The sequence below is a fragment of the Mirounga leonina genome, unplaced genomic scaffold (assembly GCF_011800145.1).
Source record: "Mirounga leonina isolate KUSES-001 unplaced genomic scaffold, KU_Mleo_1.0 Mir_108, whole genome shotgun sequence".
NCBI classification, from domain to species: Eukaryota; Metazoa; Chordata; class Mammalia; order Carnivora; family Phocidae; genus Mirounga; species Mirounga leonina.
Genome location: NW_023270237.1, coordinates 193,788 through 221,769, shown reverse-complemented (window position 1 = coordinate 221,769; position 27,982 = coordinate 193,788). Strand labels below are relative to the sequence as shown.

At 38.8% G+C, this 27,982-nt stretch overlaps 1 protein-coding gene and 1 pseudogene across 2 annotated transcripts in view; both read right to left on the bottom strand.

Moving 5' to 3' along the window:
• The window catches only part of LOC118019407 (ubiquitin-conjugating enzyme E2 D1), a 38,448-nt gene extending 14,875 nt beyond the window's left edge, over positions 1–23,573 (bottom strand). The window contains exon 1 of one of the 2 annotated variants that reach the window (XM_035018560.1): positions 23,418–23,573. In XM_035018560.1, coding sequence (XP_034874451.1) covers positions 23,418–23,441 — 24 coding nt within the window. In that variant the 5' untranslated portion in view covers positions 23,442–23,573. Of the gene's footprint in view, positions 1–23,253; positions 23,379–23,417 lie in introns of those variants that run through there. The other variant, XM_035018552.1, reaches the window with a different exon arrangement.
• A 3,325-nt stretch (positions 23,574–26,898) lies between these two features.
• Positions 26,899–27,886, bottom strand: LOC118019281 (annotated as a pseudogene).
• Positions 27,887–27,982: the final 96 nt, after the last annotated feature.

Here is a 27,982-nt window from a genome sequence, read left to right as displayed (position 1 = left end):
CATCAGGGATATTGGTCTGTAATTCTACTTTTTGATGGGGTCTTTGGTTTGGGACCTCAGAGTAATGCTGGCCTCATAGAACGAGTTTGGAAGTTTTCCTTCTATTTCTATTTATTGGAACACCTTCAGGAAAATAGGGATGATTTCTTCTTTAAAATTCCCCTGGGAAGCCATCTGGCCCTGGACTCTTGTTTTTTGGCAGGTTTTTGATGACTGCTTCAATTTCCTTGCTGGTTATTGGTCTGTTCAGATTGTCTATTTCTTCCTGTTTCCGTCTTGGTAGTTTATAAGTATCCAGGAATACATCCATTTCTTCCAGACTGCCTAGTTTCTTGGCATATAGCTGCTGGAAATAAGTTCTAATAACTGTCTCTATTTCCTTGGCATTAGTTGTGATTTCTCCCCTTTCACCATGATTTTATTAATTTGGGTCCTTTCTCTTTTTTTTGGATAGGTCTGGTAGAGGTTTATCGATCTTATTAATTCTTTCAAAGAACCAGCTTCTAGTTTCGTTGATCTGTTCTACTTTCTTCTAGTTTCTATTTCATTGATTCCTGCTCTAATCTTTATTATTTCTCTTCTGCTGCTTGCTTTAGGCTATATTTGATGTTCTTTCTCTGGGTCCTTTAGGTATAAGGCTAGCTTGTGCATTTGGGATTTTTCTAATTTTCTGAGGGCAGCTTGGACTGCTATGTACTTCCCTCTAAGGACTGCCTTTGCAGTATCCCATAGGTTTTTAACCAATGTGTTTTCATTTTCATTGGCTTGCATGAATTGTTTAAGTACTTCTTTTATTTCCTGGTTGACCCATTCATTCTTCAGTAGGATGCTCTTTAACCTCCAAGTGTTTGAGTTCCTTCCAAATTTTTCCTGTGGTTGAGTTCGTTTCAAAGCTTGTGGTCTGAAAATAAGATACCCAAATCTTATGTTATCAGTTGAGACCTTATTTGTGACCCAGTATGTGATCTATCCTGGAGAAAGTTCCATGTGCACTCGAGAAGAATGAGTATTCTGTTGTTTTAGGATGGAGTGTTCTGTATATATCTACGAAGTCCATCTGGTCCCGTGTGTCATTCAAAGCCCTTGTTTCTTTGTTGATGATCTGTCTATTGCTGTGAGTACAGTGTTTAGGTCTCCGACTGTTAATGTATTATTATCCATGTTTCTTTATTTTGGTTATTAGTTGGTTTATGTAATCTGCTCCCATGTTGGGGGCATAGATATTTACAATTGTTAGATTTTTCTCATTGGTAGACCCTTTAAATAAGATATAGTGTCCCTCTACATCTCTTACCACAGTCTGAGGTTTAAAATCTAATTTGCCTGATATGAGGATTGCTACCCCAGCTTTCTTTTCAGGCCCACTAGCATGACAAATGGTTCTCCATCCCCTCACCTTCAATCTTGAGGGGTCTTTAGGTTCAAAAGGAGTCTCTTGTAGACAGCATAGGAATGGGTAAAAGGAGTCTCTTGTAGACAGCATAGGAATGGGTCTGGCTTTTTTATCTGAAACCCTGTGTCTTTTGATGAGAGCATTTAGCCCATTTACATCGAGAGTAACTATTGAAAGATATCAATTTAGTGCCATTGTATTGCCTGTAAAGTCCCTGTTTCTATAGATTGTCTCTGTTAATTTCTAGTCTCTATTACTCTCGGGGGTCTTTCTTCATTTACAGTATCCCCCTTAATATTTCTTGCAGGGCTGGCTTGGTGGTCACATATTCTTTCAGTTTCTGTCTGTTTTAGAAGCTCCGTATCTCTCCATCCATTCTGAATGACAGCCTTGCTGGATAAAGTAGTCTTGGCTGCATGTTCTTCTCATTTTGTACCCTGAATATGTCTTGCCAGCCCGTTCTGACCTGCCAGGTTTCTGTGGATAGGTCTGATGTTATTCTGATGTTCCTCCCTTTGTACATAAGAAATCTCTTTCCCCTACCTGCTCTCAGGATAGCTTCCTTGGCTCTAAGATTTGCAAGTTTCACTATTATACTTTGGGGTGTTGATCTATTTATTTATTTTGGGAGGGGTCCTGCCTCTTGGACACAAGTGTTTGTTTCCTTTCCCAGATTAGGTAAGTTCTCAGCTATGATTTCCTATACCTTCTTGTCCTGTCTCTCTCTCCACTCCCTCCGGGATCCCAATAATTTTGACATTGCAATGTTTCAAGGCATCATTGATCTAAGTCTGTTTTCATGGGCTACTAGCTGCCTATCCCTATCAGCTTCCTTCCTATCAGCTTATCTTCTAAATCACTGATTCACACTTCTGCCTCATTTACCATGGCTGTTAGAGTATACAGTTTAGACTGCATCTCATTCATAGCATTTTTATGTTAAGCCTGATTAGATCTCACTTTTGCCCTTAGAGATTCTATTGTGTCACTAATGCTTTTTTCAAGCCTAGCTATTGACTTCATGATTGCTATTCTGAATTCTATCTCTGACATCTTGCTTATATCCATATCCATTAGTTCTATGGCAGAGGACATTGTCTCTGGTTCTTTTCTTTATTGAGAGTTCCTCCTCCTAGTAATTCTATTGAGAGATGGTTGAGTGAATGAACAGAGTCCAAAATATCAACCACGACCCACACAGAATGCCCCCAAGAAAAAATCCGAAGTGGTGGAAAGCTACCACAGATATGCGACCAAAGTCAAGATGATCCAAAACAATAAAAAAGGGGGGGGCGGGGTGAGAGATTATAATCTCTCAGGATGACCAAAACAGGGTGATCTTCCTGTTCCTGACTGATTTTTGGTCTCCTTGTTAGAAGACAGTATATTACAAAGAAATCAGAACTTATATATATATATCAAGATAAAGTTGAATAGAGTGAAAACAGGCTAGTATGGGGCATAAATCTTATAAAACGTAGATGTGAAAAAAATAAAAGTTAAAAAGCGACTAAAAACAAGTTGGGAAATAAGAATCTATTTGAAATGGGAACAGGGTAAAAAAAAAAAAAGAACAGGAAGAATAAGAAATGTAAAATTTTAGCCTGAAGTATACAACGAGTCGTGAGGGAACACCTGGAGCTCCCTATATTATTTTCCCCTAGCACTGGAGTTTGACAGTCCTGTGGGAAATAAGCTTATGATTCACCTGTTCTTCCAGTCTGTCTTCCGGAGGAGGGGCCTGCTCCTCAGCTTCTCAGGAGTCTCTGCCTGGGGGTAGTTGTCCCACCCCTTGTTAGGGAGACGGGCTTAATGTGAGCTGATCGGCTGTGTGGCTTTTGTTCCCTGGTGGCTTTCTGCTTCTCTTTAGAGGATTAGAGCAAATATGGCCATGCAGAAATCTCTGGCCCAGAGCCACAAGGTCACAGTCCCCTTTCTTCCATAAATCCTCCAGGTCAAACCATCTCCACTTTTTTGTGTACCAAACTCCACAGACTCGCCCTATTCATGCCCGCTACATCTTTCCCGAGGGAGTTACAGGGAACCCCGAGCCTCTCTGTGCTTTGTGACTTTGCAACTGCTAGCGGCCACAGTCTCGCACGTGTACCCTCTTCTGCAGTTCCCAGGTCACGCTGAGTGCTGCCCCAGTGTCCCTTCGGTGGTCACCCTGAGAGCTGTTTCCCAGTCATGGATGCAAACTCTTTTTGGGCCAAACTGCTGAATCCCACGGCTCCCGCCCACTGCTCCTTTCCTGGTGGAGTTATGGGTACCCACAAGCATCGCTGCGCTTTGTGATTTTGCAATTGTTAGCAGCCATGGGCTCGTATGTGCACCCTCTTGAGCAGCTCCCAGGTCATGCTAGGTGCTGCACCAGTGTCCTTTCATGGGCCACGCAGCCCTGAGATTTGTTGCCCTGTCCTGGGCACAAGCTGTTTTATATCTCCCCTAGAATGTTAAACAGCCCGCACCTTCTAGTCCTTTTCAGGGTGGTCAGGCAGACAGCGGTCTCCCTACAGGCTCGGCTCAAGGTTTATGGTGACCGGAGCTGAGAGTCCCTTCTGGGCTCACTGACCATAACCAGTCTCCCTGCTCCACTGCTTGGGCATTCTATCGGTTCAGGCTCCCCCATTCTTTCTGAGTCTCCTGGAATCCAGAGACCACAATGATCCACCTAGAATTCTGCCCTGTTCATCCCCTGTGTCTCTCAGAAAGGGGTGTTTCTCACTAGAGCAGATTTCCAAAGGTCCAGATTTCTTGCTCAGGTGTTATATCACTTTCCAGTGGCCAGCTTTTGGAGGTCCCCTCCCCCCTCCGTTTATCTTCTGATATTTCCCCTGAAGATTCAAGGTTCCACACCTCCTACCTTGCAAAAAGTAGTCATTTTTCTGCTTGTAGAGATCCATATAAATCTTCTTACATCTCAGGTTGAATTCGTGTGTGTTCAGAATGGTTTGATAGATATCCAGCTAAATTCGAGGGACCAGATGAAACGAGGTCCCCTACTCTGCTGCCATCTTGCCCCCCCAGCCAGTATACATTTAGATAAGACACAAGAAACCAAGAACTACTTATACTAATTAAATTCCAACTTAGTTTACTCCAAGTTTCTAAGAAACAGTCTTATAACCTGCTTCATGGTTTCTGTTTTAACTGGCATTCTTATTTACCTATTTTTATCATCATAGCCACATATGGAGTATTACAAATAATTTAGTGATTCCTATGTTATTTCAAAAGGAAATTCTAGGATTAGTAATCTCTTCCTTTGCTCTTCTCTCCACTGCCTCTGTAAGAATCAATACTGAATTATACAAACTGCTCAAGTCTGTAAGATATGTAAGAGCCAAAGCTTAACTCCACATTTCTCACTGCTCATGGAAGCCCCTCTAAAGTACAGTTTACAACCTGACCCTGGCTTTCACTCCTTGAACACTTCTTCCTACTCCACCAACTCCCTTGAAATCTAGGATGCACTCTATATGTAGCCTCCCAATAACTGTTTCATTAGCTCCTCACCTAGGCCTCTTCATGCTGATTAAAAGTAAAAAATTCCAAAGACAAAGCACTTAAAACCATTTATTTTGAATTAGGAGGTATATGTGAGTGTGTGTTTGTGTTACAAAAGCAAAACAAAGCAAAGTAGTGCTTTGTAAAGAAAAAAACAGAGCAATGCATAGTCAAACACCCATAAGACCATTACCGAAACCAAACCACTGTTGACCTATTAAAATACTTCATCTATAACTTTGGTGGAAAATAAACATGTCATTCACTGTTGGAGGGATTAAGTTAAGACACATCCTTTTGAAGGGTAATTTGGTAATAACTGTGAAAGTGGAAAATGCATATGGTCTCTGACCAGTAATTTCAGCCCATAGTAATAATTGTCCAAATACCCAAAGATACATATATCAAGATGTCCAGTGAGGCATTCTGTATAACTACAAAAAAACCAATAACCTAAAAGTCCATCAATAAGAGAATGGTTTCATGATACAGCCACATTATGAAACACTGTGCAGCCATTAAAAAGAATGAGCTAGATCTGTAAATGCTACATTAAAAGATGCTGTGTGCTTATAATACAGTTTTTGAGTGGAAAATACAAGTTACAGAAGGGTATGCCCATTAGATCCCATAACATATACACATACATGCATAGAAAATAAATAAAAGAATACACACCAAACTAGTAGCTGTAGTTATTTCTGGGAATGGGTTGTCACTTTTCATTTATGTCTTCTATATTGTTTCAACTTTTTTTTTTAAGATTTTATTTATTTGAGGGAGAGAGAGAGAGAGCACAAGCAGGGGAAGCAGCAGAGGGAGAGGGAGAAGCAGGCTCCCCACTCAGCAAGGAGCTCAATGCGGGACTCAATCCCAGGACCCTTGGATCATGACCTGAGCCAAAGGCAGCCGCTTAACTGAGCCTTTGTTTCAACTTTTTAATAATAGTTCTGTAACTTTTTAAATAAAAGATAGTGATTTTTTTACTCAGGTTCTTAGGCATTTTTTAAAAATGAAATGACATTGGTACTTTCCACTACACTTATAATAAGCATCTTCTCTTTTCACTAAATAATTTTTATAAGACAAGGAAAGACTGAGGAAATGTCACAGATTAAAGAATACATATACTAAGAAGACCTACCAATTAAATTCAATGTAGGATCCCAGACTGGATCCTCAAACAAGAAAAAGACAGTAGAAAAACTGGTAAAATCTGAATTAGGTCTGTAGTTTAGTTCATTATGTTGCCTTCTTCATTTTGGTTATGTAAGTTGTAAATACTGGGGAAATTACGTGAAGGATACAGGTGAACTTTATTATTTTTTGTAACTTTTCTATAAGATTAAATTAATTTCAACATAAATAATACTGTAAAAAATTTTTTTTATTCCAAAACCTAATCTGCTTTCTTTCTCAAGCTTGCTTCTTTTCCTGTGTTTCCTACACCTGTTAAGAGAATATTAGTCTCCCAGTCACCAGGCTCAAAATTTCCTCATTGTTTTGACTCTTTTCTCTCTCTTTTCCTTCATCTACAGTCAGAAGAAAATACAACATACTCTCAATGCTTGTTATACTGCTTCCTACAGTTACCTCAAAAACCAGTTATAGTACAACTTGAATTGCTTCCCAAAACTCTATGCATTATTTGTAGAATAATCTTCTAAAAGCACAGCTCTATTTCAATCTTCCCTTAGAGAATTTCAGTGGCTCCCCACTGCTTATTAAAATCAATCAAACTCAACCAATGAAGGCTTTTCATTATCTAGTCCCAACCCTACACACTCAATTGGGTTCCCATTCACAAACTCACCCAGTAATATTCCAAAGAACTCCCTTGCATTTTCTAAAACACTTTCAAGAGGTCTATGAGGTCAACATTAATTTCACAATAAAACTACGATGTTTTTGCCTTTTTCACTCTCAATATCTCATGAGTATACAGTGGAGTTTTCCAGTTATAGGACATGTGATATTGTAACAGATTGAATTCCTCAGCAAATGTGAAAATTCAACTATTATCTATAAGCCTGACTATAATGAGATCTGAACATGTATAAAACAATGCCACTTTTTTGTTTTGGAAAAATTATTTTTAATAAAAATGTTATTTATGTTAATATGTAATGGTTTGTTATTTCTAAATTACTATTTCTAAATTTGTTTTAGATTCTCATATGGAATATTAATAGACATAACCATACAAACAAAAAAGCTCTTTGAGGCCCTCAGCAGTTTGTTTGTTTGTTTTTGAAAGAAAGAACACACAAGCAGGGGGAAGGGCAGAGGGAGAGAGAGAGAATCCCAAGCAGGCTCCACTCCCAAAGCAGGGCTCCACCCCATGAACCCAAGACCACAACCTAAGCCAAAATCAAGAGTCAGATACCTAATGGACTGAGCCACCTAGGCACCCCTCTCAATATTTTTAATACAAGGAGGTCCTAAGAACCAAAAGTTTGAGAACCATACAGTCAGGTTTCGACTGATTACCTGGATTTTACATGGCTAAGTTTTCTGGCCTTAGTAACTTTCTTTCTCCTAAAATAACCTTCCTTCTAGTTCCCTATGCCCAAGTTATACCCATTCTCCTTAACAGTGGTCATCTTCTCAACAGCCACTTTAAAAACATGAGTTTTGGAGTCAGACTTATATCAAATCTGGCCTTGCACTAACCCTTACTAGCTGTGTGACTTTGGGCAACTTAACCTCTTTGAGTCTCAAGTACCTCATCTGGGGACATCACTGGTAATCCTGAAGAACTATACTGACCACTGAATGAAAACACAAAAGTACCAGGGCACCTGGGTGGCTCAGTCAGTTAAGTGTTGGACTCAGGTCATGATCTCAGGGTCTGAGATAGAGTCCTGCTATGGGATCCATGCTCAGTGTAGAGTCTGCTTGGCAGATCCTCTCCCTTTGCCCCTCCCCCCACTCACTTGTTCACTCTCTAAAAAATAAATAAAATAAATCTTAAAAAAACAAAAAACAAAAAACAGACGTACCTAGCTTAATACCTGGCATGTATAAGATGCTTAATAAATACTAAATTTCTTCCCTCCCTTTCCTCTTCTACCAGAATATTTTTTTAAAACCAGAACTTTAATGCATTTTATTCATGGATTCCTCCACAATACTTAGCACAATGCCTTTTATATAAGGTGTGTGATAGTTGAGTTAACCAATAAAATTTAAGGAATAACATGATCAGCAGGGAATAGACATCTCAAATTTCAATCTTTTTTTTTTTTTTTTTTTTTTTGAGACAGAGAGAATGAGAGAGAGAGAGCACATGAGAGGGGGAGGGTCAGAGGCAGATGCAGGCTCCCTGCCGAGCAGGGACCCCGATGTGGGACTCGATCCAGGGACTCCAGGATCATGACCTGAGCCAAAGGCAGTCGCTTAACCAACTGAGCCACCCAGGCGCCCTCAAATTTCAATCTTTTTATAAATACATATGATTAGATTTGACAACAGAATCAGAATCAATGCAGATTGTATTTAATAAAAAGAGTATCATAACAACAGATGTTAAGAGAGAATAATGCAGTTTACTTAAAAACACTGGGGTGCCTTTTTTTTTTTAAGATTTTATTTATTTGACAGAGAGAGAGCAAGCGGGGGGAGCAGCTGAGGGAGAGGGAGAAGCAGACTCCCCGCTGAGCAGGGCCCAATGCGGGGCTTGATCCCAGGACCCTGGGATCACAACCCAAGCCGAAGGCAGATGCTCAACTGACTGAACCACCCAGGCGCCCCTAGGGTGGCCTTTTAAGTAATATATAATCTTACCCAGAAATGAATCTCAAAAGAATATTAATCATTAAAATATTAAAAACTCATGCTACTGCCACAACTATTTTCAATTTACAGAATGTATGATTTCTACCAAAGTAGCCAAAGCCACACAAAATTCTTGTTACAAATTTTGGTTTTGGTTTTTCTGGTTTAGAAGACCTCAAAACTCTAAATATTCCACCCTTATAGCTTATTTAGGATGCTGCTGACCTACTGTCAGGATATATAGCTTTTGGTTGCCTTTCCAAGAGCTGAGTTCCAAGTGCTGAGTTGACCAGTCTCAAAGTAAAGTTGTCTTCCAACCACTGGCAATCCTTGGTAACAGAGCTGCCCAGAAACAGGGCTGCAGTTGGTGGCACGGACAATTTTTTACTTTTGTCTTTCTGTCCCATGATCAATTTAACCAGTGGACTAATTATAGCAGAAGTTTATTAAATGTTTCCATATCCTGTCTAATACGGATCATGACTCTGTTTTATTTTTTTTAAAGATTTTATTTGAGAGAGAGAGCATGAGCAGGGTGAAGGGTAAAGGGAGAAACAGACTCCCCACTGAGCAGGGAGCCCGAAGCAGGGCTCGATCCCAGGACCCTAAGATCATGAACTGAGCTGAAGGCAAACACTTAACCGACTGAGCCACCCAGGTGCACCATGACTCTATTTTTATACTCTCATCCCAACTCTATCCTCCTGATGTTTTAAAGACTTAACTTACTGGAATCAGATTATGATGCTTATAATCTCCTAAATCACTGGTCCAACATATTTGTTGATGATTATACTGACGCATGAAATTCAAGGAGAACTGGTTTGTGGAAAAAAATAACTTCTTAAGATATAGTTTAAAAGGTATAGGAAAGAGGTCCTCTGGATTCTTAGAAACTTAAAAGTAGTTGTATCTCCAAGAAAATACATGTAAGAGTAGCTATACACTTTAAGGGTCACCTTCTGAATGTATTTATTCAAGTTTAGAATGCTCTAAAGAGTTCTAGAGAATTTCTCCTAAGACAGAAGTGTGATCTAGTAAGGAACTGGTATAAAATATCTTGACTGACACAAACTACCTTCTAAATTCAAAAAAAAAAAAAAACATATGAAATAATAATAAATAAGGTTGTAAGAGCTGGTAAATTCTAAAAAACCACATATATTGCCTCAGAGATTACTTCCTACTCCACCCCTTTAAACCTGGCACCTACAATACTGTACTTAACTATATAAACCCTTATTTGCAAAAAAAAGTGGAGCACAGAAAAGTTAATGGTTTTGTTGCTGTTGTTGTTTCTTTTTTCTTTTCTACGTGCTAGTTATTACAAGTAGCAGTCAGGCCCGCTGCATTTTGCCACACAGGACATGAGCCAAATCCAGGGGGCGTCTTTCACACACTTCAATGCGGTGATACCTCCTTAGGGCTCTACAAAGCTTCACTGCAGACAGTTGCACTTGAAAGAAATGGACAACATATCCTTTAAACCCAACTTAGGATATTATCACTGTTTTTGATAAACAAATAGCAATTTTGATGTAGAAGCAAAAGTGATGGTGTTTGACATCTGAGTAGGACCATGAGAACTTACTTTATCAATGCGTTGCAAATGGAAAGAAAACAATGGCAAACTTAGCATTCAAAAATTAAAAGTGAAGTCAGTGACATTCTAATGGAGAAAAAGAAAAATTTTCTCAACAGATGGTCATCTGGGTATCCATATGGGAAAAAAAATAAACCTTGACCTCCCCTACCTCAAATCTTATTAAAAAATCAATTCTAAATAGATCATAAGTTTAAATATGAAAGATAAAATACCACTCCTATGTATTTTTTTAAAAGATTTTATTTTTAAGTAATCTCTACACCCAACATGGGGCTTGAACCCAAACCCTGAGACCAAGAGTCCCATGGTTCACTAACTGTGCCAGCCAGGTGGCCCAAGAATGTTTTTAAAAGAAAACATAAAACGTCTTCATGACTTGAAGGAGGCAGAAATTTCTTAAACAGGACAAAAAGAGCACTATCCATAAGAGAAAAAAATGAAAAATTTGGACTTGGCTAAAATCAAGAACATATGTTCATTGAAAGACACACTAAAAGTGTTAAAAGGCAAGCAAGCCATCAAATAGGGGAAAATATTTACAGTACATATATCTGACAAAAGACCCACATCCAGAATATGTAAAAACTTTATCTACAGATCAATTTTTAAAAGGCAGACTTGAATAAGCATTTTATAAAAGAGGCTATCGAAAAAAGAAAGAAAAAGAAAGAAAGAAAGAAAGAAACTATCCAAATGGCCAATATACATATGAGAAGTGGCTTGGCTTCATTAGACATCAAGGAAATGCAATTAAAACCAAAATCCTATACCACTACAAACCCAACAGAATGGTTAAAATGAAAAAGCCAGAAAAAAGCATCAAGGTTCGCAAAGGTGTGAGGCAACTGGAACGCTCATGCTGCTGGTGGATGAGGGAACGTTTGACATTCACTACCAAAGGTAAACACTGGAATACTCAATGACCCAGCAAGTTTACTGCCAGGAATATACCTAACAAAAATATGGAGAAATCCGATAATGTAACAGATGCCTATCAAACAATGAGACTAGGTATAAATCCATATATGGAAAGAACTCATTATAGTAAACACACTGTGTATATGTGTTTATGTGTGTATGTATAATTTCATTTCCAGTGACTTTTAAAAGCTAAAACTGAAATATATAGTTGATCCAATATCCTTCTCCTCCTTCGAGACAAAGTAAGCTTAAAACAACCTAACACTATACCTAAACACAGATCAGGCAATAAATATCATCAAACTGGTAAAGTATGCCCCAGACAAAAGTAGTCTGTGTCAGTGAAACAATTTTCTATTCCAATGTGATTAACACTCAAATAAAAAAAAAAACAAAACTAATTAGGGTATCTAAATTTCAAAATAAAAATATAAGATATAGTAATGAAAGGCAGATTACAAGATACTGTCCCTATATTTTGACTGGAACTATAGAAGCATTATAAGTCCACAAAAATGTGGACTTAATGGATTTATATAGCCTTACATGGCTAAGTACCTCTATTCTAGTTCAGATTTCTGTAACCAAATAGACACAAAGCAAAGTACTAAGAGGTCTGAAACTGAATTTTAAATTGTCACAGATGGTATGTTTATAACACCCCACAATATGCTGAGTGTTCTCCATAAAACCAACCTAGACACAGTCCCTGCCTCTAGGGAACTTAAAATCTAAAAGTAGATGAGGCAGCCTAATTCAAAGAAAGTAAACAAACAAAAAGAAACAAAGAAGGGAATGTAAGAAAAGAGAAGCCTGAATTAATCTCTCAGCTCCCAGAAGGGTAAGAGTCCAATCTGAACAGTAGAGAATGAACAAGTCAGAGTTGCCTTATTTACCATCAAACCTAATATGACACTATGCAATAAATATTCTCTAAAAAATTATGCTGACCAGACTGAAAAAGCTTTGTTGTACTCTAGCTTCAACATTCAGAAAGTCTAAATCTCTGTAATAGAATATATATCCCACTGGATGTGTGTAAAGGACATTAAATAGCCTGTGCATAGGGACTGATTTACAGTCAAAAATCTAAATTACTGAATCCAAAGCACACGAAAACATTATTTCAAAAATCCTGGCTCGGGGCGCCTGGGCGGCTCAGTCGTTGTGCGTCTGCCTTCGGCTGGGGTCGTGATCCCGGGGTCCTGGAATCAAGCCCCACATCGGGCTCCCTGCTCGGCGGGAAGCCTTGCTTCTCCCTCTCCCACTCCCCCCTGTTTGTGTTCCCTTTCTCAGTGTCTCTCTCTCTCCCTGTCAAATAATAAATAAAAATCTTTAAAATAAAATTTTTTTAAAAAACCCACAAAAACAAAAATCCTGGCTCAACAGGTAATTCATGGACACAACCATCTTTACCTCAAAACTCCTAAAACAAGACAGTGATTCTTACCAGACTGCATTTTTTATATTGTCTCTAAAAGGATATATGAGCTATATTTGGTTTATCTGTAAATAAACATTTCATGGGCTTACAGTTTAGGCTCTGATCTCCTTATCCAGTTGACTAGACCTATTTCAATAGAGAGATATCGAACAATTGTCAGAAAGGTCTCCAAATACAGAACCTCTTTAAGCCTCTGAATTAAAGAACAGCTTTATTTTTAACCATGTAGATTCTTCCTGGAAGACTTCAAAATGCTGACACTATCCAATTAATTTAGTTATAGGAACAAAACTCACTTCAACAAACTGGTCCTAGCTGCTCCTCCTTGGATCAGGTATCTCTAGTAAAGGCAATAATAATAAAAATAATAATAATAATAATGCAGCCAAATTCCACACAAAAGGAAGAAGATGAAGAAAGCAATGATGCTACTGATTTTGCTGCATCAAAGTAGTATTTATTGAATCAGAGCTATAAAGAGCACAATTCAGAATAAATATCTGAGGTCAAGATTAGGGGCGTTATCTACCCAATGTCTCAGATCTGCAACCACTTTTCCCCAGTGATTTCAACAGCAGCCATAATGACTCAATTTCCCAAAATACTATCTTGCCTCTAGTTTAAAACACGGCTTCCTCTTAAAGAGAAGACTCCCAGTCACCTTTATATAATATTTCCATAATAGGAAGTACATAAATAAAAATGTATCTTAGACAATCCAAGACAATCCAGTAACAACTGTATTTCAGTCTACTTTATGAAGTATTATGATAAAAATATACTTTTTCCAGTAATTCAAACTCTAAACCTTAGAATCACAGTCTGATTCCTTCTTCCCTTCATGTCCCATCCACCCCAACCCCTCCCACCTCCTCACATTAATCAGTACCACGTTGTTCAGACTGTCCAAATCCCTCCCACTGGAAGGATTCCAGGATATAGAAAAACTGAGGTCCAAAGGGCAAAAACGTCTGAGAGGAGCAAAAAGAGACATTTCCAGAAGCCAAAGTTTCAAACCAGGGAGACACTATTAAAGTATCTGAGAAGAGACTGGGTAGTAGGAGTCTGAAGAGACTGCCTCGACCACTGCGCCTTAGAGACCTGATTTGAAAGGCCAATTAGAAGTAGGCATGGGTGGGTCAGACCCAACTCAAAAAGGCCAGGTGGTACAAACACCCTATAATATTTCTCACATAACCCTCTTCCCAAATGTCCTCTGCCACCATCTTAGCTCAGACCCTCTTTAGATCTCACTTGAACAAGTGCAATGTCTTCACTGACTTGTCCTATTTCTCTACCAAGACACTGTATTCAAAATCATCTTTTCAAAGTACCATGTCGAACGCTTTCAGTATTTTTTATTAGCCTTAACATAAAATTTATAAATCCTTAAAATGGCTTACCAGGCCTTCCATCATCTGACTCCTTCTCTCTTGCCTTATACCTTCAACCATTTTCCTCCAATATTCTCTGTAACAGTTATTAAAGTCCCCCAATGCTATCTTGTCCCTAGTTTCCTTTTAGATAGAAGACTCCTAAGCACCTCCCTCATCCCCCCAACACACACTCATTTGTTTTATCTACTTTACTTTTACCTTTATGTCTCATCTTAAACATTTCCTTAAGGTTTTCCTTGAACCCTTCAAAGGGTTCCTGCTATATTCCCATAGTACTTTATACTCCCCTTTTCATGACATTCATCAGATTTGTAATTACAAATGGTAAACAATCTTTTATTCTGTGAGGGCAAGAATGCATACCTAAGAATATGATTAAGAATGTTACTTCCTGGGGTGCCTGGGTGGCTCAACCATTAAGCGTCTGCCTGTCTGCCTTCGGCTCAGGTCATGATCCCAGGGTGCTGGGATGGAGCCCCACATTGGACTCCCTCAGCGGTAAGCCTGCTTCTCCCTCTCACACTCCCCTTGCTTGTGTTCCCTCTCTCACTGTCAAATAAATAAAATCTAAAAAAAAAAAAAAAAAAAGAATGTTACTTCCTTACTCAAAAAACTTCAATGGCTTCCCCAAACTTCTGCATTAAGGACACATTTCTCATCATGGGTCTTCAAGGCCCTCCACAGTATGAACTTTTATGTCTACTATTCCCCAAATGCTTCCCAAAAGCAGGATTATCTGTTCCTTCCTGAACAGGACAAGTACTTTCTGATGCTTTCATTTCTGCAGGTTCCTTTATGAACCCTGTCTTTGAAAATGCTACCCATTCTTCCAAACCTATATCCAATTCCATCTCCTCCATAGAATTTTTCCTGATCTCCCCTAAATAAATTTGACCTCTCCTACTTTTGACTCTCTTTCTGTTCAAGTATGTTATATTTTTCTTACGGTACTTTCCTAAGTCTACCTAATCTTTAATGGTACTTTTCTTACCCTTAATAATTTTAAATTTCTTAGATAATGCTGGTTATATGTCACTTTTCCATATTTCTCCTTATTTTATTTTCTATATACCTTACATACAGAAGGTGCTCCATAAACGTATTAACTAGAATCCAAAAAAATCTACTACATGTAAGGTAGCTGTATAAGGCAGTTTTCTAAATATGTGGATAAAACAATCTTTAAAGTATAAAGATACCTGTGAATCAGATGGAAGCTAAATGGAATTAGAAAAGCTTGTTATGATACTGGTACAAAAACAGAAATATATCTTATTTGTATCACAAATATGCTTTTTAATCAAAGACATCTTAAAAGACTCATTAATCTTACACATTAAGATGCCAACATTTATTTCAATTCTGACTTCTCAAAGTAAATAGGATTTTAACTCAAGTTTCATACAGCAGCAGAGCACTGTGCCATACTCAGTATTTGTTTCTGTGACCGTTTTTACTGTTAGTTGAACAAAACAAACAGCAAATAACATTATTTAGGTGTGCCTAAAATTATAAATCAGAAAGGACCATAGAAATTATCTAGTTCCATGCATAACATTCTAGATAAAGAAAATAAAAACTATGAGTTTCTTGACCAAGGTCATGAAGCCAAAGCTAGAACAAAGGCTCATCCCATCTGCCTTCCACTCCAGCACTCTCCTCACCCAAAACAATACTCACCTCAAAGCTGTAGTAACTAGAGCCCATTATCCTCAATCAACACTGGAGCCAACAATGCTCCAGTACTCGAATTCAGGCCATTTGCACAGTTTCAGCCGTGCTCAAGAAAAACAAAAGTGTGAAATGTGAGGGAATGAAAAAGGTTCTTTTTATCTTTTCCCAAGAGCTTATATTTTATAAAAGGTTAGAAATAAACACTACTCCATAAGCTTTGAAGAGGAGTGTTTGTGTTCAAAGACACCAAGAGGTTAAGAAAAACATGATAGGAAATTACATACAACTTTTCAAAATACCTAATAGAATTTTGACACATAACGGAACATACAACACAGAGCATTTTCTAATCAAGAAAGATGATGCTTCAGGAAAAAGAAAGACAAAATGAAATGATAAAAGCTAGCAGCCTGTTTCTTAAAACCTACTTAAAAGATAAACATACCTTTCAATATTTACCAAATTTTGGGGGGGGGCACCTAAAAAGCTTGGTTTGGCAAGCTTTATTTTTCTACTTTTATTTTTTTTTAATTTTATTATGTTATGTTAATCCCCATACATTACATCATTAGTTTTTGATGTAGTGTTCCATGATTCATTGTTTGCATATAACACCCAGTGCTCCATGCAGAACGTGCCCTCTTTAATACCCATCACTGGGCTAACCCATCCCCCCACCCCCTCCCCTCTAGAACCCTCAGTTTGTTTCTCAGTGTCCATAGTCTGTCATGGTTCGTCTCCCCCTCCGATTTCCCCCCCCTTCATTTTTCCCTTCTTACTATCTTCTTTTTTTTTTTTTAATATATAATGTATTATTTGTTTCAGAGGTACAGGTCTGTGATTCAACCAAATATCTGTTATTAAATATCACTTCTTACACGTCTATCCCAAATAACTGGTATATAGAAGGCACTTAATAAGTTTCTGCATAATAAATCAATTCATCTTTGTATCACCCAGCACTATTCTTGAATATTGTGGTTGTACTTCAGTGACTATAAAATGCTATAACTTTTAGCAGAAAACAATGAGCATTGAAGATTATAACAAACAGAACTGTTTCTGAGACTACAACATTTGACATTGTGTGTGAGTGTGTGTATATACGTGTATGTGTGTTTGTATGTGTATATATGTTCATTTGCTTTCTCTATATATACATACACACATGTATGTGTATACATATGAATGTGTGGCATGTATTTTTGATAATATTGATTTTATCTAAGGATCTTATGCTATGATTTTCAAACTTTCCTTACAGCAATTCAAACAAGAAAAACATGATATATATATCACAACTAGTAACATCCACAGGCACAGGGACACAAATATATAATTAAAAGTTTCATGAAACAATTATCACCCTTACTACACCTAAAGCATTAATATTTTATATTCCATTTTTTTAAAATGCTGTTTGTGACCCACTAAACTTGTTTCATCACCCCTGTTCTGGAAACTCATACACGTACAAGAAGACACTGGGAAGGTGTAAGCCTTAGTTTGGCATTCATTCCTTAGAAATAACCTAGGCTTTATGGACACCAACCAGAAACTGGCAAATTGAAGGCTAGAAATTATTAAACATTTCCATTGAAAAGCTACGTTGAGCACCTGAATGGCACCATTATTATGTAAGTAAAAAATACAGACCATATTTTGGGCCATAAAACAAGTCCCCAAAATTTAAAAGGAGTCAAATAACAAGTTCTTCATTCACAATGGAATTAACTTAGAAATCAATAAGAGAAAGCTATCTGTAAATCAAAATATTGGGAGAATAAATAAAATCTTCTAAATAACTCAAGGGTTGAAGAAGAATCAAAAGGGAAATTAGGAAATATTTTTAACTAAATGAAAATAAACACATCAAAATTTGGGGGAAGCATAAACACAGGCCAGAGTTTTACTGGTTTAGAGAAGAACAATGAGCCCAGGCCATCAGGTCTGTTCCCTCTAAAGAAATCCAAATTCTGCTCACATAAGAAGGGTGGTCACCTGGACTGAGAATCATCAGATACTACTAAGGAAGTCTGAGGTGAAGGAAGCAATATCGCAACCTCATCCCTGCTGGAAAGGTTTTCATAAATCTGAAAGGAGACTAGGCATCTAATAAGCAATGTGGTAACACCGGAGAAGAGCCACAAAAAAAAACCCCAGAATAATATGAATAGAGAGAAGTGGAGGAAACATCCAGAAAGAGGATGGGAGCACTAAACTGTAAACTTTAGAATGGTAGCTTCCTCCCGATACTAAGAACAACTCCTGAAACATAGTAGCCTCTAATACTGTCTAATGCGTGTAATTGAACCTTCACAGATTCATCCCAGAACCAGTTAAATGCAGAAAAACCTCAGCTTTTCAGAGACCATCTTGACCAAGACAGGCTAGAAATAGAACCTGTTTTGCCTTCAGACAGATGTTCTGAGGTGGTCTGAGGATCCTTCCAATCCCCTAAAAATCTGGATTATATACTACAGCATCTTTTATTCCAGCATCATAGGGTTAAGAGGAGAGAGGACAAGTATCTCAATACCTATTTTTAATTAAACATAGTATCAGTTCATCCACTGTTAAAAAGAACTGGGGAAGGGAAGAGAGCCAATACATTACAGACAACCATTAATTCAGTTTAGTGGAGAGTATCAGGCTTATTATTTTGATTAGTGGCACTCATTAAATATGTTTTCAATGTGTATTTCAGGGAACTAAAACAAGTAAGGATGCTACCCTGCTTTACTGGGGGCAATCCCACATCCTGTTAAGTTGGTTTTTATAATGTGTTTGGCTTCCTAAAATAGGCATAAACAGCCTTATTTAGATCTATGCTATTTATTTCCACAGAGAAGGAACCTCAGAACTGTTCTTTTTTTAACACCTCTGTTGTGATGAAGAAGGAAAAATACATGATACCCAGGGCAAAAGAAGATTGAGCTTAATTACAAAGATTTAAAAGCAGAAAAATTCATATGGTGGCTTTTTAGAAAAAAACACTTTCTTCCTTTCATCTCAAGGCAAACCACTTTATCTACCGTGAAGCATAAATACTATGTTCTTCCTTTAAAAAATTTGTTGAACCTATATCCTTTTTTCTGAAAGAATCTGGAATCTTAGATTTAATTTTGCAATCTTCAAGTCTTCCTAACGTATTTGTGCAATCTGAACAGTCGACTGCTATTCAAAGCCACTAGAGGAACTAAATAGCTAAATCAGTTCATAAATAGTTTTCTCAAATGTAAACTTCACAATGAAATGATACTTTTGACAGAACATTTATAAATTACAATTTTTCTAAATCCCTTTGGAGGAGAAAAATTTTAAGTGATGGAACAAAAATAAAGTTATATTATTCATTTACCATGTTCAGTGATCTAGTGTACATTACTTCAGAGCAGAGGTTTACAAAGCACAATCAATACACTGAGTGATGCATGATTAAATATGCCAAAGTCTTAATTATAATGCCACTTTACATGTGCATAGAACAGTCCAGTTTGCAAAGCACTTACACCCATAAACTCATTTAACTCTATGCGTCTATCAATTTAAATACAACAGATATGAGTCCATTTGGATAAGAAAAAGCCATGTCCTAAAATGGTTAAGAGCATGGAATCTGAAGCCATCTGTCTGGTTTCAAATCCTAGCACTGCCACTTACTAGATACGTAATTCTGGTACATTACCCAACATTTCTGTGCCTCAGTTTCATCATCTGTAAGATGGGGATAACAATCATTTCTACCTCTTGGGCCACTAAGGACTAAATCAATTAATCTATGTCAAACGCGCAGCAGAGCATCTATCACAGAGTAACCATTATATATTATATTTGCTGGTTGTATTTAGCATAGTACCATTGCATGGATAGGGAAACAAGCTAGTAAATCACAGAGCCAGAAATAAAAACCAGATCTTCTTCTCTTTGATGCTCTATCCACAAAGGGCTGGGTTGTTTTTGTAAGTATCCTAAAGGTTTTCTAGACGGATGTAGAGTTTAATGTGGAATTGTACAAATCAAAAAATTCAGCACAAAACATTTATAAAGTTGTAATCTGTTTATATATACATTTTAAGTTAAATTGCTTATTAAAAAAGCAAATATTCCATTTTGAGGACAGAACTGTACACTGAGGAGTAGTTATCTGTGTTGCTATATTTGTAAAACAAAACTCTTTCGCTTCACTTTTCAAAAGACCAAAAAGGCAATAAAGCCCATCATATCATGTTACTATGATGATCATTACTTCAATTTATCAAATTTAAAAAGTCTGGAAAGAAATATACTAAGATGATAATAATAACCAAATTAGGATCTTTCTTTTCTTGGTTTTAAAACATTCAGTATTATAACATTCGTAATTTTAAAGTGATTTCCAAAAAAAGTTTATCAAGTATTAAAAATAGCATTGATAAAAGAAACACTTAGAAATAATTCTAGAAAATAACAGATGCCCAGCTGAAAAACTATCGTTTTTTTTTTCAAACCTATTTTGTGTCTTTCCTCAGACTTTGTTCAAACTTTTTCCCTTTAGTGATTTAGGTGACTGTGATAACATCTTCCACTGTAACCAAAAAATAGGGCATGGGTGTGTAAATTTATGAGCTGAAATGCAAAACTGGCACTGGATGTCTAAAGAGCATGAAATCATTTAGCATACTCTAGTATAAAAATGTATTTTAAGCATTGATATCTACATGCTTTGCATATACAATTTTAATTTAACCATCTTTAATCATTTCATATAAAGTGGAAAAAATGTGAAGTAATGAACTTTTTTTTAACATTCTCAAATATGCAAGTCACTTCTTCAGAGATTAACTTGGACAAAGTGCTCCTTCACTCCACGCCTCAGATTCCTTCTTTGAATAACAGACTAGAACATCAGTGGTTCTCAACCTTCTTTCCACCCCAGCCCATCTGGGGGATTCCACATCTTTCATTTACAGCAGTGGGGACGGTCTGAAAATGTCCCACAAATATTTCCGATACACTACCCTAGACGCTGGCTCCAGCCCCTGCCCTCCACTCAACTCCAAAGTGCAGTTCTCTGAGGTTCTGCACAGCTTTAAGGCCTGCCACTTTCGGTACAGGAAAAGTACAACCCAATGACCTAGAAGGTATCTGATAGTGTTATTCCAATACACTTAAAAAGAAAGGCCAAAAGTTAATATGTATCTTCTTTTGTTGGAACATGCAAGATTCAAGTAAGAATTTATATACTGATGATATCAAAGAAGGCTTTGTAACTGTTCATAAGGCAAAAAGCATATACCTTACTTGGAACTGGCTTGTTTTCTTTTTTTTTTTTTTTAAGATTTTTATTTATTTGACAGAGAGAGACACAGCGAGAGAGGAGACACAAGCAGGGGCAGAGGGAGAAGGAGGCTCCCTGCTGAGCAGGGAGCCCGATGCGGGACTTGATCCCAGAACCCCAGGATCACGACACGAGCCAAAGGCAGACGCCCAACGACTGAGCCACTTGGAACTGGCTTCTAATCAAGGAGGCGTAAACAGTAGGAAAAGCGGAGAATCAAACAAAATAACACCCCTTAAAGTATGAGGGAATGATATGAACATGCGATATGTGATTAGTGGAAAGAAGATTTGTGCAAGTCAACTTTTCTGATAACAGGAAAGGGAAGCCAAAGACTGGCACACAGAGATGGGATGTTATGTGATCCCCAATTTATTCTCCAAAATATCAATTTGTTACAGGCCTAACATCAATTCTATGTGATTTTTTTTTTTAACCAAACAATTCTGTTATAAACTAATAATAACTAATAGTTAATAAAAATATGATTTGGGTGTATTCCATATTATAAATATTCGGCCTGGTGACTGACAATTGCCCAGTAAAGTATTTACAAATAGTGTCCATTTTCTTTGAATGTTTACTTCCTGTGGATAAATTCTACATTATTTAAAATTTATTGTATATGCAAAGTCTTGTGAAGAATTCTCACAAGTAGGAAAGAAGGAAATAGAATTTTAAAACTTCCTTGGAATAAGTGTATTGTTTTGTTTTGTTTTTTTAAGATTTTATTTATTTATTTGACAGAGAGAGAGACACAGCGAGAGAGGGAATACAAGCAGGGGGAATGGGAGAGGGAGAAGCCGGCTTCCCGCTGAGCAGGGTCCCAGGATCCTGGGATCATGACCCAAGCCGAAGGCAGATGCTTAATGACTGAGCCATCCAGGTGCCCCATTGGAATAGGTGTATTGTTTAATTCAAATGTAAGCCAATATTACATATTATTAATAAGCATACAAGTCATGACAAAGATGCTGATAAGGGCTTTGAAATTAGAGTAATTTTGAATGTGTAACTGCATTACCTTCAAATCAGAAAACATGAATCAATAAATGCGGATTGTTAGCTTTATGTTTTATAGAGAGAAGACCCTCAAATGGCACACACACACAAAAACAGTATTCTATGGATTCAGTGTTTGAACAGCAACAACAAAAGAGGGTGGACCTGAAAGTTGCTGTCCTCTGTACCAGAAGATGCCACCAGTTATGACTGAGAACACAATGTACATATCTCCATCACTTCATGCCTTAAAAAGTTAATAGAATTTTTCTGTAGCATTGCTTTCTTCTAAAATTATTTACCAGACATGCTGTCTGTTGTTGGCTTAACTTGCTGAAACACTCCCCGTTTAAAAATAAATTCTCAGTGTTCTCCATATAACTGTAAACCTTTTAAAAACCTGTCAGTGAACAGACCCATAACTCAACAAGAAATAAAAGTGAACAGAAAAAAAAAAAAAAATGCCCCAACCCCAATTTTGTAAGATGTTCACATCTGAAAGAGTAGCAATAAATACAGTATTATGCAAGAGAAGGCAATTCCTTACAGATTTGGGATGGATAAATATGTGTTGAATGAATATATACATTTCTTCTTCATTCTATTCTCATGTGTCAAAGCATCAAACAACTTATACTGTGGCAGTTTCTGTTGTGTCTCGAACTTTACATGTAAGTTTACCATGAGGGGGGAAAAAACCTGTTTGGCTTGACTCACGATGAATCACAGCCAGGAGGTCATCTTGTTGTGTATCAGCAACTATGTTTTCACTACAGCTATGTGACCTGAAGTGGCAGCAGAAGAGGCACCAAAATAGAAGAGGCAAGAGGCTTCTCCTGGCTTCTGGGCCCCAAATGGGCTTTTCCAGCCCGTTCAGGGATCTAAGCAGGAGCCAACCACAGAGGAGAAAAAGAACAAACCCACAGCACCGAGGAGAAAGACCGCAGGCCCACCACACCTTCCTTGCCCTCTCCGGGAGCCCGGGGAAGCAAGAACATAAAAGAACGGGCGTGGAGAAAACACAGCATGACAGGAGCCAAAACTAGACCAGTGTAGGGCAAAATCCAGCCGTGACCGTAAAGCACAGATTTGGGGAAGGTCTGGAGCCCGAGAAGGATCTCCACCCAGGGACTCCCGGCGCAGCTCCGGCGCGAGCGCGCAGGGGGCCCCCGCCTCCAAGCCACCCGGGACCTGCCCCTGCTCCCACCTCACCTGTCCAGTGCCCGCTGGCCCCGCCGGCATCTCCGGCCCCCTGATCCCCGCGCACCCTCCCATCCCGTGCCCTCCCGGCGCGTCTTTCGGGACCATCGCCGGGGTCAGTGTGGGCAGGGAGCCGAAGCGCGCCCCGTCGCCCCAGGCCTGGCCCGGGCACTCACTTTCTGAATCCTCTTCAGCGCCATGGGTCAGGGAGGGCGGCGGGGACACCGGCCGGCTGGGGGCAGCTACGGGGCGCGGGGGCGTAGGGTCGTCGCGGGCTCGACTCGCTGGCTGCTCTGCTGGCTCAGCCGGGGGTCCCCGGCTCGCGGCTCGCGGCTCGCTGGCTCGCTCCGGGCGCCGGTGCCTGTTCCGTGTGCGCCGGAGCGCGGGTGTGCGCGAGTGTGCGGGCGAGGACGCCGGCGAGACTCTTTTGTTTCCGCTTTTGCTTCTGGGAAGGAGCCTGCGCCCTCCCCGCCCGCGCCCCGCCCCGCCTGGCACACTGGGAAGTGTAGTTCCAGCCCTGTCCTCTGCTGTTGGCCCGGGCAACGTCGGGTTACTCACTGCTGACTTCAACCCAAGCCTGGACTTAGAACTGCGCAGTCATGAGTTGGTCTCTGCAATTTGATTTTGATCGACTTATGAACTGAAGTTCCCAATCGGTAAAATAGGGATAACAAATTAGCTCGGAAAGCACTTACAGGAATTTCCAATAGAATTTCCAATACAGAGATCCTGTTATTTTTACTTTTGTAGAGTGATCGCTCTTCTCAAACATATAAATTGACTAAATTTCTCACACATGCACAGACATACCCATTATGACTCCTTACTTACCTCCTTAGTTCCTGTTTCAAAAGGCACCTCTATCCGCTGATAATCCCTCATGTCTGCTTCTCCTTGGAACTCCAAATTTTGAGATTCACCATCACTATTGGCTCCTTCCCTTCCTTTCACAGTACCTACTCAATACAATCTACTCCCACTCCTCACTCCCTCAATTCTTATGAACTTGTGTGCTCATTAAAATTTGGCTTCTACTTTCAGTACAAGCAAAATCGGTTTTCACCAAGGTCGGTCTTGAGCTTCTAATTACCAAACCCAATTCACTCCTCATCCTTCCTGATGTTTTTGAATCATTTGATGACTGGCCATCCTTTTGCTTTTCAAAGCATTCAGGGACACTATCTTCCATAGCACCATGGTAACTGGGTCTTAAATTTCTCTGACTTTCCTTTTCACTAGCTCCTCTTCTCAAGAGCTGGAGTGCCCCAGAATTCCAAGCCCTGATCTCATCATCAATATTCTAGAAGATAAACCTCCTGGCCTCCCATAAACTGGGAGGCTGCCCAGGGTGATTCGAGGAGCATAGGCTTTGTAGACTGATCCCTTTGACCCCTACCTACTGTTTGACCATGGCTAAGCCACTTTAAACTCTCTAAGCCTCAGTTCCTTCATCTGTCAATAGAGATAATAATCCCTGGATGTATCAAAATTAATTGGTATTAAAATATATAGTGCCACAGTACCTAATATGTTGAAAGTTTTCTATAAAAATTACTTCCCTTTGGAAGAACAAATATTGTTAAAATGTCTATACTACCCAAAGCAATCTATACATTTAATTCAATCCCTGTCAAAATACCACCAGCATTTTTCAGAAAACTAGAACAAGTAATCCTAAAATTTGTATGGAACCACAAAAGACCCTGAATAAACAAAGCAATGCTGAAAAAGCAAAGCTGGAGGCATCACAATTCCACCCTCAAGTTGTATTACAAAGCTGTAGTAATCAAAACAGTATGATACCGGCACAAAAACACAGACACATAGATCAATAGAACAGAATAGAAAATCAGGAATAAATCCACGATTATATGGTCAATTAATCTTCGACAAAACAGGAAAGACTACTGGAAAAAAGTCTCTTTCTTCAAAAAATGGTGCTGTGAAAACTGGACAGCCACATGCAAAAGAATGAAACTGGACCACTTCTCTACACCATACACAAAAATAAATTCAAAATGGATTAAATTCAAAAAGGATTAAACCTAAATGTGAGACAGGAAACCATCAAAATCCTAGACGAGAACACAGGCAGCAACTTCTTCGACATCGGTTGTAGCAACTTCTTACTAGATATGTCTCCAGAGAGGGAAACAAAAGCAAAAATAAACTATTGAGACTATATCAAAGTATAAAGCTTCTGCATAGTGAAGGATACAGTCAACAAAACCAAAGGTCAACCTACTGAATGGGAGAAGATATTTGCAAATGACATATCCAATAAAGGGTTAGTATCCAAGAACCATAAAGAACTTATAAAACTCAACACCCCCAAAGTAAATAATCCAGTTAAGAAATGAGCAGAAGACATGCACATTTTTCCAAAGAAGACATCCAGATGGTCAACAAACACATGAAAAGATGTTCATCACTGGGTGGTGTATGTAAATGATGAATCACTAAATTCTATTCCTGAAATCAATATTACATTATATATTAAATAATTAGGATTTCAATAAAAATTTGGGGGGAAAAAGGAAAAGATGCTCATCATCACATATCAGGGAAATGCAAATCAAAACTACAATAAGATATCACCTCACACCTGTCAGAATGGCTAAAATCAACAATACAAGAAACAACAGGTGTTGGTGAGGATGTGGAGAAAAAGGAACCCTCTTGCACTATTTTTTTTTTTAAATAATGGCTTTAATCGTCATTTTGAGAATATGGTAGGGTAAAGTATAATTAAATATACATCATACCAGTGATGCTGGCAACGTTGAGTTAACCCTAATATTGACAGCTATAAAAACTAGTTTGTACATGACAAGACAATGAGAGAAAAAAAGCAATCCCTTTTGAAACAAAATTTTTAAAAAGTGTTCACAGTGGTTTGCATCAACGGTATGTATTTTATGACAATAACATGCACAGATGGAGCACCCTAGGGCTCTCTTTATATCCTAAAGAAAATGAGCATTTCATCATTCATGGGTTGAACTGAATTTTAAAAAGATCAATTGTATACTTACCTCTTAGGATAAACTGTTCTGGGGCGTACAGCTTTAACACCATCATTACAGTTGTTTGCAAAAGGACTACAGAATTTAAAAAAACAAAACATTTTTTTCTTGGGAGTGGAGAGTCTTTCATTTGCTGTTATAATCAGCAAATGCCATTCATTAACTCAAAAAATGGAAGTGGGGCCTCACAAACACACTATTTGAGTAAGCTGACCAATACACATCACAGTTTTTTTTTTTTTAAAGATTTTATTTATTTATTTGACAGAGAAAGACACAGCGAGAGAGGGAACACAAACAAGAGAGGGAACACAAACGGGGAGGGGGAGTGGGAGAGGGAGAAGCAGACTCCCTGCGGAACAGGGAGCCCGATGCGGGACTCGATCGCGGGACTCGATCGCGGGACTCGATCGCGGGACTCGATCGCGGGACTCGATCGCGGGACTCGATCGCGGGACTCGATCGCGGGACTCGATCGCGGGACTCGATCGCGGGACTCCAGGATCATGACCTGAGCCGAAGGCAGTCGCTTAACCAACTGAGCCACCCAGGAGCCCCACATCACAGTTTTAAAAATGAAGGTTATATACTCTCTATTACAAGTCCCAACTAGGCAGTGTCAAAATTACATCTATTTCTTTGCTTGCTTTGTGATCATACTCCTTGGAGGTGTTACAGGTCTCATGGCATTCAGCTTCTTTTTCTCGGCAGGATTTAAAATCTGAAAAGAACACATTAGAGCTTTGTCCACACTCATGGCACCTGCATTGTCAAATTCTCCACAATAATTGGGTGCAGAAAACAGAGTGACCAGCTGCCTTTCTGCAAAAAAAAAAAAAAAAAAAAAAAATCATATCCGTCTTCAACCACCCGGTGGGCTCTACGTATAGGATCCAAATCATGCTTATGGAGAAATTTTGCACCCACTTCTGCACCAAATGTGAAGGACACTCCTCTGTCATTTTCACCCCCGACTAAAACATCTTTATCAGGGTCAGACCACAAAAGATCACAAAGAAGACCTTGATCTGGTACATTAGTTGGTCGCATCATTCCCCGAATCTGCTCCATAGATTGAAGATCTGGTGATAAACATCCGTGACGGCAGAATATCATCTCATCCACAATGGCTGCTATCGGTAAACAGTTTAAAGCAGTCTGCGAAAGTTTTCCATAGTTTAAGGTTATATCTTCTTTTACATTCATCATAATCCATCAATTCTATTGATCCAGGCACATTCATGGGCCTCTCTTCTCTGAGAACAAAAAAAAATCTCGGAATATTTGATTTTGTAAGTCTGTAAGAGACAGAGTCTCCAATGACTGCTTCCCCCTGTGCACGTAGTCCCCAAGAAACAGGTAGTTGCTTTCTGGTGGGAAACCACTGTACTCAAAAGGTTGAAGCAAATCATAGTGTTGCCCGTGGACATCCCACATATTTTGAGTGGTGCTTCAAGTTCTAGTAGGTTCGGTTGACTGAGAAAGATCTCTCGGGACTTTAAGCACAGTCCTCAGATTTCATTCTCCTGTAGCTGGACATTCGGACCAGGCTTGGACCTGCTCACATCCAGCAATCCTTGGATGATGCTGTCCATGTTGAGTTTATCTGTATCTGCCATTGTCTTCCCACCGTCCCGCAGCAGCACCCAGCTCCAGCTGGGACTCACACCTTCCTTTCCCACACAGAGGAGTGGGGGCAGCTGTGGCAGAAGCCA